This window comes from Lottia gigantea (genome assembly GCF_000327385.1).
Source record: "Lottia gigantea unplaced genomic scaffold LOTGIsca_2, whole genome shotgun sequence".
NCBI lineage: Eukaryota > Metazoa > Mollusca > Gastropoda > Lottiidae > Lottia > Lottia gigantea.
The window spans coordinates 6,724,226-6,748,226 of record NW_008708400.1 but is presented as its reverse complement, the minus strand read 5'-3'; the positions used below and the strand labels follow the sequence as shown (position 1 = coordinate 6,748,226).

Genomic DNA, 24,001 nt, shown 5'->3' with positions numbered 1-24,001 from the left:
GTCGCTTCTTTTTAACTGGTTTAGTCTTGGGTTCTCTTACAATCGGTTCAAAAACTTGATCTTTAGCATCTTCTTGTTGTTCTTCTTTAGGCATAAGTCTCTTGTAGACTTTCTTCAGGTGAGCTCGCAGTGATTCAGCCATATATGCATAATCTGAAAGTAAAATCATTGATTTAAATTACAAATGTTAATTAATATCTGGGGACACGTTTCAAAAATAAACAAGAAGAGTAATAAGACTTTAAGGTAAACTGAAGATATGTAAAGCAATATAGAAATACTGTATACATTAATCCTCCATTTACTTCAAATATAAGTTGATTGTTTGTGTTTATGATTATCTCTAGAGATAAGCAAGCGCCATTAAACAGGTGCCCCTTGAAATCTAATCATAACTTACCACTGTCAGTTCCATTATAGAGTATACAGTTATCAAACATAAGGTGAAGGTCATTAATAAAATCATCCGTTGTTTTATAGTCTCGTTCATTAATCTTACTTTCTATCCTCATCAGATCCATCGGGTTCTGAAAATAAAACATAAGGATATGATTCAATATGTTGAAATCATGAGTTAACTAAACCAATCACAAGTGGAATCATGTCATAGAAGAAAAGTTCAACAATACCCTTCTGCATAAACAGAGACTTTCGGCATATCTAGAAAATGCATGAGGGTACGCCAAACATGACATGTTATATTTCTTTTTTTACAAATGCTTACCTTTACAACTTCAAAGTATCCTGGAGCAAACGTTTCTTCCACTGGTTCCCAAAATAACCAGGAATCAGGATGGTTCTTTACACTGTCAAGAACTACAAGTATAAAATACAGTGTCATTAAATGGATTTATTTCCCCTGAATAATGAATTATGAGTAAAACCTTAATATTTTGAATTTTGGGTGAATTTTCACTGAATAGCGAGAAACTCATTGAAAAGAAATAATGGTTTTAGGCTCCCTTTTGCAACTTGAAATGAAAAAAATTATTAAAAATGTCTTACTTTTATACATAGTGACTGTAACTTCATTATCAACTATCAGATTCCTGAAAATAATTTATTAATTAATTAATTACACTAATTATCTTACAGATCTCTTTATCTATATCCCCAGCCAGTTTTTTTTATTAATATTAAATTCTACCAAGAAACCAACATGCATTCCTTGAAATATTCATTTTGTCTCTTTTTCTTTTAAATTTAGTTATTCTAGCATACAGAATTTTAAATTCCTAATATGGAAGTTACATACTTGACTTTGACTTCTGGTTCTGGCGGGGGACTATCCAAGTTCCGTAACTCTTCTGGTATTTCTATACCTTCTGCTAACATTCTGGCTCTCTCTTCTCGTTTCTTGATTCTATTGGCTCTCTCTGAAATATCAAACATCCAGCCATAAAGAAACAACATTTCACTTTTAGTTCAGCTCAGTTAATCCAAAGTTTCCAACAGATTAGTGTTGAATTTCAACAAATTTTGATGAAGAAATCTAATATGAAGATAGCTTTTTTTACCTTCTCTGACCCTTTCTCGTTCCTCTCTAGCTCGTTTCTGATCTTCAATCCTAGCTTGTCTGATTCTCTCCATTCTTCTTTCTTCTTCCTGTAATTTCAACTTCTCTTCTTCTGCATCGTGGGCAGCTTTAACCTTTTCCTGATAAAATAAATAATCTTTAGTAAATCAAGGGCAATAACTCAACATCTGTATTAGATTGAGTCATTATACTACAGAAATTCCCAAAAATAATTTATATTTAGATATTAGAATTATGAAATCAAGTGTGCCATATTTGACAAGATGACCACGTTCTTTTAGCATATTCTAGAGAACCAGAGTAAGTCATATTATTGACAGACCTGGAAAGACCACTGTAAGAAGATAAGCAATAAGATACTCAGAACCTCAGTTTATATCCTTGCCATATATGGATATTTATTACTTTATGTGATTCTGTAGTGTAAAGAGATTCTGTTTTGAAGCTTTAACAAAAAATTTTCATACTTATGCCAAAAAGTTGTCAATGATAAATTTATTATTTGCAGTATAATTATCTAACTAAGGAAATCCTGGGTATACATCTATAATACAGATAAAACTTACCAATTCTTCCTGCTCAATACGTTTAACTTCCAATCTACAAGATTGACGTCTTGGAGCATTCTGAATTTCTCGTCTAGCTAATTCTTTCTCCTGAAATACACCAATATTCAATCTATGAAGGTTTGCATGTTGATCACTTACAATCTGAATTTTATCTGGTATAATATTATTATTCATGTAATGGTTTAAAAGTTAAATAGTTTATGTTTATGAAGTATGAAATTGAGTTTATTTGCAACTTTTATATATGTATGTGGTACAGTATGTGTCACCTATTTTGTATCAAGGATTAAAAGTAATATTTAATGGAAAGTTATTTTACTTCAAGAGGCACATAAAAAAAACTTGAGATATGATAACTCAGTATCTGGATTTTAAATCTACATGAATATTGGATATATTTAAATGGTTATTTGACATGTGATCAGGCTTTTGCAATCTTATCTGTATGTTATATTTCATGTTTTGGGATTTTCTGTTATCTGACAAGATATTTGCTAACTTTGTATTTTGTGGGTTTTCTTATTATTTCCAACCCCATAATCTGATAAAATACCCATGAAACATTCTTAATAATGTTTCAAAATGTCAACATCTAAAATAACAGGTAGCAACTCAAATATTCATGTTGACTGATGTTTTTCAAAAGAAATCTACCTATGTTGTTGTAATAGAAAATGAAGAATGTGATATTTGACCTGACATTTCTAATTCTGTCACTGTCACTAGATGTCAACAGTTTACAAACACTAGTGATATCACTACCCTACCCTTATCACTCAGTTCAACAGGTACTCTGGCATATCAATAGAGACAATCAAATCAATAAGTTACAGACAGAGATGTCAACATTGCCATTTAGACTCTCAATAGTTCAACTTTGACCTCTCAATTGATCAACTTTGACCTGTGATTATTTGACCCTATTGTTCGAGGGTTTCTTGAGCTCTTCATATTGTATACCAAATTGTGGATAAATTACTATCTAGAAATTGCAATAACAATAAATAGCTTTTTGAGAGAAGTTTATTTTCTGTAGGAATTTTAGTTGCTCATTGGACAAAAGTCTGTGAATTGAAGTGGAGGTGCTGACAGTTATTTATTGTGTTCATATGATATTTGAAGTCGTTCTTAAGGCTCAAGAAGACAACAATTCTCAGTTATATTTATTTGACATGTATTAAACATTTGGTTATTTAGTAAAATCGTGACACTAGAATCACTAGTAGATGATGTTAATTTGTTAAATCTGGATTTCATTCTCTTTAAGTTCTGTGAATTGTTCCCAAGATACATATTTATTGATTTTTTTATAAATGACAATGGTATGGTTTCTCATAATCTAACAGATTAGGAATTCATCTACTCAAACATAATTGCCTCCAGCTAAGATCCATTCAATATCTATTTTAATCAATCTCATGTAGAATGAATTAAAGTTTTAAAAGATTTCTGGTGCCCTAAGGACATCATTTCATATTTAAAATATTCTTGAAATAAATATTCCTGATATGTTTTTAAATGAGAATTTCTGAGTCTAATTTCTCAAGTAATTTGCAAGTCTCATCTCTGTTCCACAAAATATCTAATGATAATTTTCTCATATAAAATACCACACTTACGACTAATTATTATCATAAGATTTTTTTATGGTATAAATTTAATAATATTTTGAATATCACATAAACATTTCTTCTTTTAAATAATTATTCATAATAAAACTGATACATTGAGCTCAGTTATCATTTAACATGTATTCATGAAAGACTATCTCAAGCTCTATTTTCTGAAACTGAAACATATAATCAATTAACACATTAATTTTATGAGGTAAAACAGAGATTCTCAACAAATTTACACCTTAAAAATAACATTAATAATATTTCAACAGTTCAAAAATTTATCCATTAAGATTTGCAAAAAACATCAAAGTTTGGAGAGTTTCATTAAAACAGGATTTTTCACCGGGGTCAGAAAAATTCAACTTTAAAACTCTATTTCCTGGTACTTGAAAGAAAAAAGTTCAAAGTTTAGAAATTTAAGACGAGAGTTTAACACAGGGTTGAATGTTAGGTCATTTATTGTTGATTTCAGACCTCACTGACCATTGTCCTAGCGGTCATTTTATTCAAACAATGTTGTCTGAATTAAAGATTTATTATCCAGTCGGAGTAGGGGTGTCACTATTTTCATTGTTTAGCGGCATTCCTTGACCGTTTTCCTCACAGCTCTATTCATAGTAGGCGTGAAAGGAATGAGAATAGTTTCTTTGATTTAGAAACCGACCCTCAATGAATGGTCATTTATTTCAACATTGTCCATCATCAACTTTTTTCAGTTTTGTTGACTTTAGAAAGGCCTTTGATTACTAAGATGATTGATTTTTTGTTTACTTGCGTCGATGGATTTCAAATTGAACCAATCCTTAACTTTGATGTAAAGAAATTTAAATTGACAAATAGTCTTGATAGGAACGGCAACCTTTTAGAAATATAAACCCATTTCAATAATCTTTACTTTAACGCTTTAAAATCTCATTTTAAGAAATTTAATTCACATCCAGTTGATGGTAGCAGATTTTTTTGGTCCATTTGAAAGAGGATGAAAATGCAATTAATTTTAAATCATAAACCAATATTTGATTTATAGATATTTAAGATTAAAATTTGTGATTTATTTTGTAATTTAGTAACAAAGTGATCAAGGAACAATAGATGATAAAATAAGAATTAAAAACCGGATTGAATAAAGACCCATGAAATTTAATTACAGAAATTATATGAATGAATGATGATAATTCAACTACCATAATAGGTAATAATCAGAACACTCAAATCAGAAATTCTGAATTTATTGAAAATTTTGATATTTTTAATCATAAATTATTTCTTTGTGACTTGACTAGGTCAGTGGTCTTTTTAGACTATGTGTTTTTATTATCATCTTATACTTTGTTCTTGGTATTCTTCATTTCCATCCATTACGTTAAAAAGTTAGGAACTGAAACATGTCTGAGAGAGTGGTGCTGAGATAAAATGTCCCTGATTGTACAACCAATGTCAGAAAAGAGAATCTTTTTTTTACTTACAAGCTTCAGCAACTTTACTTCAGTCAGAATCTAATTATCAGCCTCGAGCCTAATGAGATAATTAATTTCCAATTAATAAATACAAACAATCAGATAGATTAAACAACAAATACCTAGGTTTACTCTTCATCACATCTTCAAGTTTCAAACCCTCAAGCACTGTAATAATCTTATGACCTTCTCTTATGACCTTGAAATCAAATTACACCTCCAGGGAGGATTTAACTCTTTTCAATTGAAATTTCTCACAGATTAGACTCTGGGATTTGATTTTTTGTGGATTAAAAAATAAAAATCTTTGGTAATTATCACATTTCAGAGTAAATTAATTTGGTGAAAATATATATAGCGTGGATTTTTGAGGGAATCTCAGATGTACTTTAACCAGTTTGAGAACCTGTATAGAAATATACATATATTAATATAATAAATAATAATACTAAAAGAAAACATAAGATTCTTTCAGAAATATTCAAAAATTTAAAAAGAAAATTCAAGTCAGTCCTGTCTTAATCAAAACTGACTGCCTCAGTTAATTTAAGAAATTTTAAAAATCATAAATTTTTCTAAATTCTGTAAAGAATATTGTGAATATAAATAGTAATAAAATAACCAAATTTCAGATTTAAATCTGTTTGAATCCAGATGGATAGTGAACAGGTGTTAGTGTCAGTTACGGTACTATGATTATAGTATATACCTATCATTATAATTTGTTTATTAAAGATACTATCAGCCATACTAATAATCATAATAATAAACTATACTAGTGTCAAATATAAGGCCAAGTTTCTTTATTATTTGGTTTTCGTACTTCGTACCAAAAAACAACTCTACATAAAAACTAAAAATAAATCAAGAAGTTGAGTATCATTGCTTATTCTAAAGTATACCCCAAATATACATATTTACAGGGGCCTTTTCTATCGATATATTTATATATTTGATTGATTAAGAAATCTGCTGCTAACAAGGCAGGGAATGCAAACCCTTCTGGAACACATTAAACCACAATGTGGTAAAGTTTTTACAGCCTGTTTCCAGAATCCCTTCTAGCAAAAACTTAGTGCATAAGAATGCTTACATCATAGAGACTGTGTTAAAAGCACAATATAAATAGGCATTATCTTAAACCACCTTACACAATTTTTTTTATTTTAGTTGGCCTATAGTTAATGGTCACTCTCCCACCATTAAACCTAGGAATTATGTTTATTTACTAACAATACAAGTATAAATATCTTCTAGGTATGGTCAATTTAACATGATTATCATTTACTATAGAATATTATTAACAATTTGAGATATAGTTTATATATTAGACCTTTACCCATCTGTCAAATACAGATCAACTTTCTCTTCTTATATTACTATACTGACTACAATATCAATATATATTAATTAAAGATGTTTAAAGTGCTTATTAAAAGTAATTAACACATGGTATGCAATCCACTACAATAATTCACACCCTTTCAGAACTCTTGGTGCCAATCTGTTAATGAAGATTTTGGGACGTCTACCAACTACCCACAAGAAGAACCATATCAGCCACTTTTTAAGTCAGAAAATTTGGCTCTTTCCTTGAAATTTAGACAATAATTTGCTGGTTCACAAAACAAGTATCTGATTTGAGCATTTTTTTTAAAATAAGTACAAAAAAGTATTTTCCAAAATATAGATTTGATCAATTTGTAGTGATTAACATCCTGATAAACTAATGATTAGGGCATGAGGGTAAATCTTTATCAGAAATTATCATGATATGATTTTAATAGAACTAAATAAGACTCTAATGTGATAATAATTAGAGCTAGACATTGACCTTCATGATTATTCAGGGTTAAACAGATGGACGTATCTCTACACTCTTTAAAGAAATTTAATCTCTCTTGAAAATTTCTATATTCATATCATAAACTTTTCAGGTTATTATATGGTAAGAAATTTGTAAATGATTGTAAAATAGCTCCACGTAGAATAGTTTCTTTGCAAAGCAGAAAAGCAGAAGTATAAATTCTTATTTATGATATATTGATGAATAAATAAATTTGTACGTAAATAAATATTATTGTTAATTTGGCCAAATCAGAGTATCTTATTATATGATAGTAACCAAGAACAAAGCAAGCTTGATAAACACATCTTCTATAGGAAAACAACAGACAACACTTCATTTATTAGATGGTCTCATTACATGACAGTAATCAACTGGTGTCCTCACATGGGGAAAGTAACTTGTGTCCAGACACTGACCAATGGTCACTAGCTTTATAGACAGCTGAGTCATGTCCTGAAGACTGTAATATGAAAGTGATCTCATGTTGTACATGGTCTCTGGTAGAATACAGTGATGATTTATTGAGTTAGGTTTGTGAAACAATAGATTAGAATAATAAAATAAGAGATTTAGACAATTAAACATTTAAACCATCATCTTCAACTATTGATTATTGTTTTATAACTAACCACTGGTCAAGTTAGTAGGCAGATGTCAAAGGTTGAACTTAATTCAGGACAATCTGACCAAGAATAGAAGGCTAGCACCTTCTTTAGAAGTCCTTCAATTTAATCAATATTTCATTTGGAGCGCTAATTTCGATATCTTGCTTTGCCTTGATTCCATATATAATAAATAAATTAATAAAAGCAACATGAATAATATTTCAGTGTTCTATGTATATCTATTAGGGCTAAATGTTTCCAAGGTTAGACCACTCTGAGAGTATTTCAAACAGGTCAAAGCCATTATGTGTCTCCCCATGAGAGTGACATTTTGATAACTGTCCCTAATAATTTGAAGGGTCATCCCATTGTGTCCCTACCCAGGAATAAAATAACCCTGGCCATGTCAAGTGGGTCAGGGTATTCAGCCCCACCCTAGGGATTCTCCAGGTCGGAATAGAAAGTGATAATCATTCATCACCTCCCCTTATTATAAACACTAGGTAGTAATCTTCTCAAGTAAATTTTACACTACAATTTGAAAGTTTTCACAAGTTTTAAAATTTCTATGTTTTGCTATCACAGTTTGGTGTAAACTGTTGACAATTTGTTGACAGAATCAAAATGTGACAAACACATGATGTTCACATTTAGAGCCTTCTTATGATATTTTCTAAAAAGAATTACTTTCAGATGATCAGATACCACATGTGCAAGGTGCTCTTGTTTTCATAATGATGTCTTGGACAGTAGTTTCTGAACATTGTTTTGGCAAATCAATCCACAATAAGGTTTTTTTTCACCTAAAAATCAGTGACTTTTCACATAATCTGAAAATCTTTCTTAAAATGATATCAAGTAAACAGTGTTAGCATTATGATACTGATCTTGTGTCCAGTAAATAGGTAATAATGACATTTTAATTATCTTCATTAACCTGCTAATTACCTAATTAACGTGAATTAATGAACATTATTCACAGTCAACAATACATTTCAAATAATTATATTTTAGCACTTACATGATTGTTTCTGTTTTCTATGGTCAAATTTGTTCTATGTGAAATACAACTACATCAAATAATAAATAGAAAGAACTTATGAAATGAACACATAAATGATCATTTCTAAATTGTCTTGGATGATTGTTATAACAATGGAATAGATTCTGAAGTAAAGCATTTGCAAAATTCATTGTGATGTGTTCTCAAAATGTCATAAATTAAGTTGTTTAATCACACATTAAACTATTCTAATCTCATTTTTATCTAAAATCTTACATTCTCAATTTAAAGCAACTTTCAACTTTTTAAAGATAAAAGGCAAAAATTCTTATAAACCCTTTTTACAAAGCAATAAACCAATCCCTTGTTAATGCCCTATTTAGACCATAATAAGCTAATGTTCTTCTTCCTTTTCTTAACCTCTAAAGTACTTAAAATAAATTTTTCTTTTTCAAACAAAAAAACCAAAAAATGTCTTATTTCCCACAAGGATCTAGTTTAATACTCTAGATGATAATTGGGGCTTTAGGGTTTTTTCTATGTAAAAGATTAGAAATGGGACTGTATTTTAAAACTGAGATCATATTTTCTATACCCCTCACCCCAGGGGATGGCTAGCAAGGGTCAAATGACCAGGGTAGGGGTTAAAGCTAATTATGGCTTATCAAGTTCTTGCATTGTAAAAATTATCTGAGAATCTATAGAGGTCTACAAAAATGACTTTGAAGTTAAATTTATTCTTGGTCCCCTTTGGTGAAGATCATAAAAAGATAAACCATTTCTAAGCAATACATTTTTCGTATCGGCTTGTTGAGAAAGGTCAAAGAAAATATAACAAATTAATATATCTGCATCTTTATCTTTACTATAATTTATATTGTGATCCTGATCTTTTGCAGGAACTAGAATTTTCAGATTTTAAAAACCATTTAAATTTAAAGACATTTATTAATATCTAACTTATAATGTAATATTTCAATGACATACAGTCTAATAAATTACAGGTGATTAATAATAAGATCCATAGTACATGTGGCAATGCATCTTCACAATGTCAAGCCTTGACTGTAATAGCTACCTTTCTTGTATCACTGATATTTGTAAAAGTAGTGATTTGATTGGATTGTACGCTAGTGAATACAGTCAATCATAGTCCTCCATTACACATGCAGCCAAATTGTTTACAGTTAGTGGCTATTATTGACTGTATTAGCCAGAGTACAATCCAATGAAATCTCTGCAAAATTTTCAAAAACAAAACTCTGTGAAACAAGAAAGGTGACTATTTCATTCAAGGTAAAAGACAAAGTAATGTAATAGCTTGTCATTATGAAGATAGCAGCAATGATATGTGAGCAGGAACTGGGATCTCCAACTATTATAAATCTTAAACTAATGACATAATAATTCAATAAAGAACTCTTCAAAATAGAGGAAACAAAGGCTATATATACACAACGGATACAACTCCAGACCTTATAGAACTCACATTTTAGAAAGATTAACAATAGAGTATATAGACTCTTTATACAACCTTAAACTTCATACAACATTCTCTTACAATAGATATATACTTTCTTTATTTCATAACAAACTCAATACAAAGTTTTAAGGTCCTTTGATATATTGAGATCTCACATAAGAATACCCTAGGGCTCCCTTTAAAAGAGCATTAAACTCTTAGACCTCTTCCTTATGACTTAATATTACAGCATAAATTGGGGAGGAAGTATATAAACACTTTATTAAGGTTTGAAGTCTTTGAATTAAAAAACTAAACAGGTAGACATTGATTTAAGGGTCCAACAAATTTTTATTTTTTTTCCAGAAAGTCAAAAGACTATCCCTCAGAAGCCATGAGAATAATTTCTAATGGGGAAAATATTTATAAACCTTTTTTAATATTCATTTGTTAACAGTCATTGATAAAAATAAACAAATGCTGTAAAGGATATAGTACTTAGGCAATATATTGAATACAGTCCACCTTCAATATCACTTGGACTAACAGAACAGTTGGTGATGATGGTCAAAAGGGTTGCCAATGGTTCCAATAGGACAATAAACCAAGTAAGATAAAAGACAAATTTTGTTCTTTATTCTTCCCTAAATTACTAGCCAAAAATTGATCAATTAAGTTGAACCAAACAAATCCATTTTTTTTCTTACATACAATAAGAGGTGTAAGACAGATTCTAATTCTAAAAATAATATTTTGACTTGAAATAGTAAGTATCCAACCTTTAAATTCTCATATTCAATAATTATCTCTGACAATAGTCTGGCATTCTTTCCTTTAATCTAAAAATTACCTTAACAATATCACACCAATCAAAGTCTAAATAGTTCTAGAAGTTTCCTTTGCTGATAGTTATTTTATTATGAAAATGTTGGCAGAGATTCCAAAATCAAGTCTGGCACATTTTACAAAAATCTATCTTCAACTTCATAAATGTTAATAAAAAAACTTAGCAAAAGTTCTTCATTGATAATTCAAATTTCCAAATAAATACAAAATGTTTATATATATATATATCTTATCTATTAGTCTCTGTAATTAGCAATTAGAAAATAATTAATAGCAACAATGACATTCATTATCTTCTGTTGACATTTTTATTATACAATAACTGACAAATTAACAAGTCTGCAACAGACATACCCTCAATAAATATACTAGAGTCGTGTCCCAAATTATCATCCTATAACCCTCTATTATTATCTATTACCCCTTTTGCACTGCAAAAATAATCAGGTTCTATCCTATTAATTTAAATAACTTTTTTGGCAATCTGAAAGCGACTATTCAGATAGGATTGCAGTGCGAAAGCAAACCAAACGGAATAATCCAGTTGTCAAATACTGTATAAAGTGCAGGCAATGAAAAGTAATCCCAATAGGAACATTTAATGTCACTCTGAAACCTTGTAAATCCATAAACACGGCTTAACATTAACCTAGGCATTTATGTAAGTAATTTTGTGTCAGTTGAAACGGATGGTCTCAAGAGAATATGTTCAATTTGTATTGTATTGTATTTTACCAAAATTTCAAAATATCTTTGTTTGGGTTCCTAGTAATTCAAACCAACTAATTAAAAAACATCACCTAATTAAACCAGACATCAATATTTACAGAAGGCCCTAGACAACCCTAATTCTTATCATAATATTTACAGGGTTTTCTGTAACCTAGAAGATTATCTACCTCCAGTGACAGACAGTAGTAATACTATCATTTACATAGATTAATTACAGTTTAATATGGCACACATGGGAAACATTTATATCTCAAAACATATGTAAAACTTTCAATATAGCTTCTATTAAATATGAAACATGTTTAACAATTGTGTTTCTGTGTCATTTTCACATATTTGGTCATGTATTGCTCTGTTACTTCTCAATACATCCTTATATAATTAAAGGGAATATAACTCAAGAACTGATCAAATCATATCCAATCTTTTCTTGAAATCAAAAGTGACTATTATTTTGACCGTTGAAATATTTGCCCATAGACAACTGCTAACCCACACTATTAATAGAGGGAATAAAACTCATGAAATCATAAAATCATATCCCACTTTTTTCTTAAAATCAAACATAGCCATTAGTTTGACATATGAATAAAGTGCCATCATTATTCAAAATTCTTTAAGAAACCTGCCAAAATTATGATAAAGCAAGCATAAAGTTTAACATGAGGAAAGTGAAATGAACCTTGAATCTTTTCATGGGGTCAAATGAGGCAAAGTGGCATTATGAGGGCCATATGAGCGTGAAAAATAGACATAGCTTGGCTTGAATGGATATGACACTAACAGATTCTAGTATCAATCTAGAGGTTTGACAACTGACTGTATTAAAATTAAACTGAGAGATTGAAGTATTTTACACATGACCTAGGCCAGTGCTTCAATAGCAAATCTGTACAGAGGAGATTAAGGAACAAACTGTCAAAATATTTATCACAAAATCTGGAAGATGCACATGGCAAATAATAATTCCTATATCCATGAGTATAATTTTTAGATATATATTTTAAATAAAAGTTTCTAAACATGAAGATCTTCTTTGCACATTTTGAATTAAAGAATTTTTGATAATAACAATTTGAACAGTATTCATCACTTGAGAATGTTACCTGTATGTGTAATGAAACGTTATGTTCAAAAGGAATAAATAGAAGTGTATATCTATAACTATTGTTGTCTCTTAACAATTTTAATATAATAACAATCAATTGTAAATACACCAATTCTTGAATATGAATTTAGTTCAAAGACTCTGTCCATACTTTGCTGCACAGTCAATTTATTTCATCTTCATTATTACCCAATAAATATTATTTGTCAAATTATCAAAAATATTTTTCTTCTATTATTCATTTCTTTTTCTCTAAGAGTTAAAACTGACCAAAGTTCACATCAAAAACTTTGGCAGCTGAACTGTAATCACTGAATGAATAAAACTGTTACAAACTAATACTAAGCAATGATTGATAGAGTGACTAAAACTGAGAAAGAATGAATGAAAAGAAATGATTGGACAAGAATAGAAATGGTCAAACATCTATTGATAAGAATTGACCAATCACCAATCAGAACTATCAAACTCTTGAACTATTTTAACCAATCAGTGAACAGTATTAACAATCTGATAGTGAAATCAACCAAGCTTGACCAATGGACAAAGGATGGCAGTAAACCAATTGATATGTGGTCAAAAGATCACCCTGACCACTGGACACTGTATAAATAGCCTGAACTCAGTTAAAGGGTCATCATTTCTCTTTGGACATTACTGCTGTTAACATCTTGGATATTTGAACAATTTTACTTGTCTTAGAATAATTTCATGTTGTTTGAATATTGAAACAATATTGGATTTTGTACTACTGTTATACTAAACACAAGTTTTGAAACTTCTAAAAAGTCAAAAATCTAAAAAAAACTAACATAAATTTTATTCTGAACGATTTATACCTAGTGATTTACTTAGAGAAGTTGAAGACATTTGCAAGAACAGCGAAAATGGTGCCAAAAGTAAATTTAAGACAATTCCTGTGTTTGTTAACAGTTTTTATCTACAGTATCTCAGCCAACAAACAGAAACATAGAAACTGTTTTCAGAATTTTAATCATAAAATTCAAAGATGTCTGGAGCCATTCTCTAAATTATTCCGAACATATCAACAGACTCAAGATGAAAGTTCCTTTTCCAATATTGTCAAAAAACATATTTGCTTGTAAGTATAATTATCATTATCATTTTCATAATTTATTTAGATTTTTTCAAGTCAAAACTATCAACTTTTCTTGACAGTTTTAAAATAGTACTGTAAAATCCCCAATAAGCTTCCAATTATATGCAATTTGATTCTCTCAATGAGCAGTATACTGTTGTATAAATTTTGACATTCTTTCTCCATTCAAAAATACCATTCAAATTATAGTTATTATTATCTGTTTTGATTCAAATGGTCATAATTATTTAAAGGTGTGAAACACATGTCATAAGTCAAAAAATGGCATGACCAATTTTCTGTTCTGAAGGGATAGACCAAGTGTCAGTAGTCAGCAACTGAAATACCAGACTCACCAATTTTCTGAACGTAATAATAGGTGTGAGTTTGACAAGGAATAATTATAGTACAACTCCCTGATATCACATTATCATAACATTACACTGAGACTAACAGAGACTAGGGAACACCTGATCATTATCATCCTTACAACTAATTTACTGACAATACAATACAATTGACTAATCAGATATCAGATAACAATGGAATGGATTTGACTTTATATTTGGGAATTAAAACATAAAGCATATATCATAACCACAAATTTTGTAGATTTTTTCCATTTTAAGTCTTACAAAATGTTTATAATAATTTGTTTATATTTTTCAGTGAATATGAGAAGATGTTACTATGTATGCACTCGACCTTGACCCATTGTCCAACTTTACGAAATATAAAACGTGTTCAGGAGAAACTTGGAGCTGATTGGGTGAACAATGTGAATGGATTATGTCGTATCCCAGCCACCCCCCACACGGAGGTACATGAAGTTGAACCACAACAAAATTCAATTCTTAACCATTACGAATCTCAAACTGTCAAACCTGTAGTGAATAAGCCACAAGAAGAGGTTTCCGAAAAAGATATTTCCAAGGAACAAATTTCCAATGAAGATTCTGAAACATGGGAAATGTTTGAAGCAAAAGACAAAGTTTTAGAAAAGCAGCAAAATGAAATTTGGAATAAATTAAAAAATACATGGCGTCAACGTGCTAAAATTATGAAACAGCGTCTCCATCTGGTGCTGAAATCTTCAAACAAGGGGAATAACTACAATACATATAACATTTTCTACAATGTAGTGCCAAGAAGTGTTCATGTACCCCAGCGACTTCGAATTGGTACAAAATTCGTCTCACACCAAGCACATTCCAGTGCATCCACAAGTGACATCACTGTTTCAGTTTTTATGCTGTGTCTTAGTCCTGTTCTGATTGGATTACATTGATCATGTGACTGTTACCTTGGTGATGGAATATATACAATACTCGGTAAAACCATTGTGATAAGTATGGATTTTAAATTTGAATAATATTTCAAATTTTAGACCAAATGAATTTATTTTATTTCTGTGGAAATGTTTTTATAAAATTATGAAGGATTAAATCCAAATATGTCTCAAGTGTGTCTCAAAAGACATGAAATTTTTATGTGTGTTATTGAAGCGTTTAGTGTGTGAGACTATAAATGGTGTTTTTAAGTGTGTGAATGAATTTTGTTTTAACTTTCAATTGTGGAAATATTTTGTTAAAATTGTTAATTTATATTTTGTTATGAATAAAGATTGTTATTTCATATTTTATTTATTTTGTTTTATTTTCTATCATCATGTCCAAATTGATATAAGATGAGATAGATGTTAAGATTGTATTTGCCAATATAAAATAGAACTTACCCTCTCAGCCACAATGTTTGGTATTTCTGGTAAGAAATCTTCTACAATAGTTCGATATAACGCCTTCTCACACTTCACTTCACTCTCCTTAAAGAACTCAGCTAAATTCTGCCAGTCTTCTAGAGTACAACAAACCATGTGCCATCGTGATGGTACCTGAGGTTCTTCCTCTTCCACTGGCTTGGGCTCTTCTGCAATGATTGAAGGGGGATAACTCCAGATAATACTATATGTATACAGTTCTTAAAATTTTATCAGTAGAATAGAATTTTTATCTGATCATTGGAGAATTAATAGGGAAAATTTTCAACAATCTAATTTATGAAATATATGAGCACTCCTGAAGCTTAATATATCCTTGGAAATTGTAAAAGTGTCATGCAGTTCTATATTTTAGTCAACCCATTATGTAGTATCTAGTTGTGAATGTGTTGGACTTTGATATTGGACAAATTTGAATTCCTAACCATCAATAATGTGTTCACTGCATCCACAAAATGTGATAAGAGGACTGTGTAATTCCCAAGATGGGCTATCTGAATATTTCTCCCAAGTATCAGCCTACATTACAGTAATGACAATATGCAACCTATACAAATGTACAAAAGAATTGAAAAGTCTTACCATTTGCCACTGGTCCAATGGCGTCAGTCTCCACAACTGAGGTGTCCCCTTCCTCCATAATCTCCTCCCCATAGTCATTAGTCTCCACTTCAACTTCTGTAGCAACCTGATCTAGTTCTGGAACATATTCCTCCAATGCTTCACTCTCTTCGTATCCTTCCACCTCATCTAGTACCGCCTCCATTATCTTAGCAACTTCAGAATCTATAACATCATCGTTTTCTTCTGCCTTAGATTCTGAATCGTCAATTTGGATTTTTTGTTTTGGATCTTCAATTTTTGACTCTTTTACTTCTGATTTCGACTCCATTTGCTCAGATTCAAATTTTTCATCAACCTCTATTTTTGACTCATTTTCTACTTTCATGGCATTGTTTTCCTGCTTCATGATGTCATCTTTTATTTGGGACAAAGCATCAACTACTGCTGAGGAAATATCTGCAATTTCTTCAATGGCCGCTTTAGGAGCAAATTCCTCTTTGATGATTTCATCTTTAATTTGGGTCAAGGCATCAACTACCCCTGAGGAAATATCCACAATTTCTTCAATGGCTAACTTCAAAGCAATTTCATCTTTGTCCTCAATTTCCAATTTAATCTGGGTTTTATCATCAATTTCTGTCTTAACTTCATCTTTGATACCAAGTTCTTTTTTGACTCCATCTTTATTCTCTTCCAATTTGACATCACCATTTTGTAATTCAGTTTTTATTTCCAATGGTTTTTCCTTTTCTTCCAAGATCAATGGTTTTTGATCATTGTTGCCTACTTCTGTGTTTGATTCTTTTACATCTACAGAACTTTGTGATTCAGTTTCTAATTTTATAGCTTTTTCTTCCTCGACTCCATCAATTTCAGCAACATGACCATTTTGGTTTTCATTTGTCACTTCTGCTTCCAAACTCTTTGGCGATTCTTGTTTTTGTTCGTCATCATTTACGTCAGCCATTTCTTCATCATTACATTGTTCATTCTCAACATCATCATTTTGTTCATCATCAACATCATCATTTTGTTGATCATCAATGATGCCAGTAAGATTTTCGACAGCAATGCGCTTACTTCTCCGAGAGAGGCGTTGTCTTATCTCTGTGGAATTTTCAACATTCTCTGTAGAATCTTCTTTACCTAATTTTACCTTTTCTTCAGCAGCAAGTTTTTTAGCATCTCGTTCTCTCTTAGCTTGTCGTTGTTCTTTTCTGATTAAAAGAAAAAGACCCAATAAATTGTGAAGAAAGGTTGATAATACATCAATTTGAGTGAGGAGTTAAAACCAATCATTTTAAACTTGTACTAAATTACAAATTGCCTGTTGACCTTCATTTGTCAGATATTTTGTAAAAATACAAAATCATTTTTCATTTTCTGTTCAAAAAGAAGAAAATAAACTCTACCTTTTTAATTTTCTTTTCTCAGCTCTTTCTTCTCTCTCTGTTTTCTTTTTTTTCTTTTTATGTTTATGTTTTGGACTGAAATGATAAATAGACAATCTATCATTTAATCTGACAATTTTAGCCTTGCTTTAGCGCTTTCTTGAGTTTCTATGGCCATAGCAACTGGATATTGAACTTCAGTGATGATAATCACAAATAGTAAGGAAAGGAGCAAAAATGGGTGAAAAATGTCTTTTTCTTTTTGTTCCAAACTTCCAAGCACACAGTGGATATCATTTTCTTTTCAATGATTAAGGGGAAATAACTAACAACTTACGATTTTTCTTCCTCTGGTTCTTTGGGTGGTGGATCTTCTTGGTATAATCTGGTACCATAGAAATACCAATAGGTGATGCCATTAACATCGTGACCTAATGGTTCTACTCTCATATTGTCTCCATCGTGACCCTAGAAATAGAAATACAAGGCTCAAGTTGTAATGAGCAGGTCATATATTTGTACCCTTCAACTTTCTCTTGAACTCATTCACACATTCATACTTTCTGTCAATATGACTGTAAAAGAGTTTACTTGAATATGACTTGGAAAAATACCAATTTGTTTCACATGACCATAATTCATTCATAATTAGCTAAATTAGACGAGAATTACCAGCAGAATTCCAACGATTGACAGATCAAGAAAGGTCAAAAAGTATTATTTTGTTTATCCAGACTGTACATACATGGACATTAAAATTTATGATTGGTTAAAAATCTTAATTATATGCAATGAGGACATAATGATATGATTAAGAATATATGATAATTGATTAGGAACACCAAATAATCAAATAATTTGCTTAATTTGACACTAAAAAATAAGGAAACCCATCTTTAAGTATGATATTTTTCAATGTTAAATTCCAAATTTACGACTGATTCTTGTAGTAAAATTTCTTATGGAACAGGGCCAGGGTGTTATGTTTTTGAAGATGTGACAGTAGGGTAGAATTCCTGTATTATGTAACATATTACCTTACCTTCAATACTTCCATAACATCTTCTGATTCCAATCTAAAATCACATAAATCATGTAGAACGTCCACTTTCTGACGTAATGATAACTCGAAGTATGTTTTATCCACCAGGGGATTTCGTTTAATATTACCCATAGCATGTTGGTAACGGAATATATCTTTTAGATATTTGTCATAATCTACCACTCTAAAAATGGAAAATTGAATAAAAATTATAATTTAGAAAATTGAATGAAAAAAATGTTTGTTTTTGGAGTTAAAACAAGAAAATTGAATTTTAAATTGTTTTCGCACAATGAAAATGTGTTTTAAGATGCTGCAATATGTTATTTTGACTAGTCTCAAAGCTCAATATATTAAAAAGAGAAGCAAAGTGTTAAAAAACTGTCACACAGAAGCGATAATGAATGGGTGTTTAAAAATCAAGGGCGATCTTATACTCACGTCAATTTTTCTCTGCCATAAATACCTTCCAATAAACTACAGAGTAGATCTAGAATAACCGGGCTGTCACCAGGGGAGACTGCCTGCAACAATGCTTCTTCTAAATCCTACAATATATCAAATGTTGGAAAATCACTTGAAACTGGGAGAGCAAAACAGCAAAATGAACAACATACATATCTTCAGAGAACAACAATTTGAATTGATCCTATAGGGGACTGACAATTACAATGAAGAGGTAGTTCAAATTTATAGTTGAAACTTTGCTCAAACAATTGAAATCTTTAAAACAGATTATTCCAAAGAGTTCAAAGATTGAAGAGAATTCTCTAAAAAAATTAGTATTCAATATTCCCTATAGCCTATAATTAGCATGACCTTACATCACAAGTCAATCTTCAACATGTGAGACCTATCACAATGTTTTTTCTAGGTAATATTTTCACTCTTCATTTTATCTTATTAAAAGGAAATAACTCCTGTTTTCATATTTTATGGAAAAAATTATCCCCCTTTTATACTGCAATTTACATGCATGTTTAACACCTTTACAACTTATTTTAAAACAGAATCTTAAAATATGCAATTTAAGTTTCATAAAGTAGGCCTAGGCCACAAAAATTGAACCCGCATACCAAAAGCGTGTTTTATAATCAAACAATTTGAGACACCAGCCAGACATGACTGATCAACATTTCAAAATATATTATATCTAGTGAAGAAGTTACACTCATTTAGTCAAAAATATTGGATTTTGTTATTAAAGGGAGGTAACTCTTGTTTAAATAAACCATTAAAAATTATGTCCCCTTAATCCAAATTTTTTATCTTGCCAAGTGTACTTATATTTACCCCTTCATTCTTATTCCCCTTTAAATTCGATATTTGACTGTCCATATCTGCCAAAGGTAAGAAGCCAAAAAACTGTCTTCTCTAAGCAAATCCAAAGATGACATCATGTGAACAATTGTTCTAATTAAGCCCATTAATATATAATAACTATTTATTGCACCACAATTCTCTCCAAAATTGGCAAAATTTTCAATATCAAGAGAAATATTCTTGATAAAAGATGACAGTAGCAATGAAATGCCCCAATAAGGAGAAGACTATTGACAGAAAACTACTGTGGTCTGAAATCTTGAATGGTGCAACTTGACATTGTCAAGAGTTTTTGTCTGAAAACTGAATCTTGAATTGAAATTAGAAATGAAAGTTACAAATCGCTGTTTATTTTAAATCAAAAATATGAAATCATGACAACCTTCGAAACAATAATGTGCACTATTAGATATACATCGTTATTAGACTTGATATACGACTACATTGTCTGTCATTTTAAAGATACAGCCAGACAAGACTGGTACATACTGTCAAATACATACTTAACACCGTCTAAATGAGAAATTGACAAATTTAAATAAGTTTCATCACAAAGACTGGTTCAAACCTGACAAAATTATAGCAATTTCCTATTGAAGGGAGCTAACTCTTGTTTTCTTAACCCAATAAAAATTGTTTCCCCTTAATCCAAATTTGTCTTGTCAAAAACTTTACAAAAGTCAATTTTAACCCCAATTTATAATTTTGGTCCTTAAATTTCCTTATGAGACTATCTGTGTCCCGCAAAACCCCAAAAACATGCTTCGCAAAAAATCCAAAGATGACATCATCCACGCAATTGTCGGAAATCTAATTGAGCCTCGAAATCTGCCTGAAGAATCAAATGCATTAATGCAACTTTCCTTAAAAATTGATTCTGACACATAAACAGGGAAACTTGAATGAAAAGTTCTCAGAATTCTGATATTTCTGCATATAATGGCTGCAGGATAATTTGCATAATATATGCCCAGCTATTATCAACAAAACAACAGGTTTAAGATACTTTGTATTACAAAATATGACAATTTAATAATAATATTATGAAACAAATCATGAAATATCAGTGATAATGCCCAGTTGAATGGTTGATATACCCCAGTGGTGCCCCAGTTACTACATTGTATTAATTACAGAGTTAATAATGCCCTACTTACCTCTATATCCAAATCTGACTGCTCAAATAATACCCCACGAAATAAGGAGCAAAAATGGGCAATGCATGGTACTTTCCACCATGATCTTAGCTCTGAAATGGTGAAAACGAAATTGACATTTATCTCTTCGTATCGAAACTCTAATATTTTCACGATGAGGAAGAAATTAAATTGATTTATCCAGAAACTTGTTTCTTTCTTCCTTACTCACCTGCAAGGGGATCCATTAGAAATGTTTACCAAGATTGCCCCCCTTAGCTGAAGGCGATCTGGTATTTCAATCTTAAGATTGTCTTCGGGAGTATTTGGTTCAATATTAGAATTATAAAAACAATCAATTTCCAATCACATCCTATTGGAATAACGGTTTCATTTTCCAATTTGAAAGACCGCTATAGAATTCAATGTGAAGCCATTTTCTTTTAGTTTACTCAACCAGAGTGGGACGAGTTGCATTCTGGGTACGAATAATCCAATATGGCGGAAAATGTCGATAGATAAATTTGTTATTGCATTTTATTTCAACAATTTTTGCAGGTGTTTTCTTGTTGAATTACCGTACAATCACAGTAGATAATACGATCTTCAGGTAGTTATGAGTTTTGTTGTCATTTTTAACCATATTAATGGACTGTTTTTGTGAAAATCCACATTGAATTCTTGAGACTGTTATGACTTGTTTTGGTTGGTGGATTTGGAACACTCAACAACTCGCCTCGGTACATCTAAATCAATGACATTTAGCTAATGACGCCAATAAATGAAATCTTCATATAACCATGATTGTATTTCTATCTTCATTTTGACCCATATTGCACAAAAATGGAGATTATTTGCTCTTAGACTTTTCATAATTAACCATTATGCTATTTGTGTTTTTATTCTCAAACAAATCTGTTTTGACTGTGTCAACCAGTTCAAAGGGCAGCAACTGAACTAAGCTAATCTACCTTCATTTGAAAATATTGTTGTAATAAGTGAACTTGTTTCTTATTTATTATAAATGCTCAGAATTGCTTGATATATTGAAATTTGACTTTTTTTCTTTGCCATGGCCACAACATAAATGTTGACGATTGTGAGCATGGTGCTATACAGGTTGTATTTAAGCTTACCTCGGCTAAAAAAAAGAGAACATTAATAACAAGTCAGCAGAAGGTTTCACTTTTATTTGATTGTAAGGGAACAGAAATCAGATTTTAATTCTGAAAGTGTTATGAATAGTGCTAATTAGCTTATGTCAGTAGAATACAAAATTTGGATAAATACTAAGCTTAGCTAGAGATATTTGACATTTGTTCTCATATGTCTTAGTTTACTGTAATTGTAGATGTTAGTTATAACTAATACCAAAGTCAAATGAAAATCTTTTTCACTTTTAAATGGCAGAAAATCTCATGTGTACTTAGGCTATATTTGCCCTAATTGTTGTTATTTTTATAGTTTTTAAGAATATGATGGATCAGTGGGATGTTTCTTGATCCTTGAACTCATAAAATTGACTAATTAGAATGTTTAAAAAAAAATTCAAACTTTTAGTTTTGGATGATTTTATTTTTTAGTTTATTTCTATGAGAGTCAGTTATGGTTCAATGCATTATGCACTATAGTAACCTACAAGTATATTCAATTTGTGGCTTATTAATTGGGAACCATAATTAAATGACAAGTGGGGTGGTTATTTAAACTAAATACTAACTAAGTTCACAAATTACCAGTTATATGTGTTTGAAGCCAGATATCTAACAAACTGTATATAATTATCAATTGTTTCTATATGAGATGATAGATAGCTATACATCTGTTGCATAAAAATAATTGATATTCCTTACTGGTTGCTGTGTAATAAGTTTATTCTCATATCACTCTTGTCTGATGAATTGAAAATTTTTATGAATTTATTAATGTGTTAAATCATTCATTTATATAGAATGACATTGGAGATATCCTACAAAATCACATATAAATGTAAAACTCTGAGTAACTACATGATTCTATTTCTATATTGGTCTCCATTGAGTACTATTTTAACAGTGGTATTGGTATTTTTTCTATATGCTCTACAATTGATGTTTTGAGTACTATTTTAACAGTGGTATTTCTATATCGCTCTACAATTGATGTTTTGAGCAGTATTTTAACAGTGGTATTTCTATATTGCTCTACAATTGATGTATTGAGCAGTATTTTAACAGTGGTATTTCTATATCGCTCTACAAGTGATATATTGAGCAGTATTATAACAGTGGTATTTCTATATCGCTCTACAATTGAGCACTATTTTAACAGTAGTTTGTCTATGTCACATAGGGTTGCAATATTTGCTTTACCAGCTAGTAGAGCCTTATATCAGATAAAGCACTTAAAAGATTCAAGATCTGATGTCTAGATCTATTGCAATAGAATGCTGGAGACGTTAAGTCTTAAGCTCTTATTAAAGATGGGTTTTGGCATATAAAGTCAAATAAGCAGATTATTATATGAATGAATGATAATAAGGAAACCCATCTTTATCTTCTCACCCGCAGTTATGCTTGATGATATCTATACTATATCTGTGCATGAGGAAATGTCATGAAAGTGAAAAGAATCTGTATTAATATGGCATTTTATTGAATTGTTACAGCAACAATATGTCAAATTCAAATTTGTGATTTAATTTGAATAAATTTAAAATATTATTTGATACTGTGATTGGTTTGTTGATTAAAAGTGATATGACTGCTGTTCATAAGGCTGTATATGTCAGTCATGTCCAGAAGTTCAGTTCAAATTGCAGACTATCACAATGTCAAACATCAAGTATAGGTTTGACATCACATTTTTTTTATGACAATTCGATATTGTGATACGAGCCCATA

General features: G+C 30.5%; 3 protein-coding genes across 3 annotated transcripts; 1 reads left to right on the top strand and 2 right to left on the bottom strand.

Moving 5' to 3' along the window:
• Positions 1–410: 410 nt before the first annotated feature.
• LOTGIDRAFT_89195 (hypothetical protein) lies at positions 411–817 on the bottom strand (the record flags this gene model as incomplete). Its single annotated transcript, XM_009053106.1, has 2 exons — positions 411–527; positions 725–817. Coding segments are annotated over 2 exons (210 nt in total), but the record flags the coding sequence as incomplete, so codon positions are not given.
• Positions 818–13,444: 12,627 nt separating this feature from the next.
• On the top strand, positions 13,445–15,527 carry LOTGIDRAFT_228463 (hypothetical protein). Its single transcript, XM_009053558.1, has 2 exons — positions 13,445–13,889; positions 14,556–15,527. The coding sequence occupies exons 1-2, from the start codon at positions 13,675–13,677 to the stop codon at positions 15,172–15,174; spliced, it is 834 nt and encodes a 277-aa protein (XP_009051806.1). The 5' UTR covers positions 13,445–13,674; the 3' UTR covers positions 15,175–15,527.
• Positions 15,528–15,585: 58 nt separating this feature from the next.
• Positions 15,586–21,556, bottom strand: LOTGIDRAFT_209165 (hypothetical protein; the record flags this gene model as incomplete). Its single annotated transcript, XM_009053557.1, has 7 exons — positions 21,352–21,556; positions 21,141–21,232; positions 19,102–19,208; positions 18,661–18,844; positions 17,956–18,086; positions 17,753–17,765; positions 15,586–15,777 (listed from the first exon to the last, which is right to left on the bottom strand). Exons 1-7 carry the CDS (start codon positions 21,365–21,367, stop codon positions 15,586–15,588), a joined length of 735 nt encoding a protein of 244 aa, XP_009051805.1. The 5' UTR covers positions 21,368–21,556.
• Positions 21,557–24,001: the final 2,445 nt, after the last annotated feature.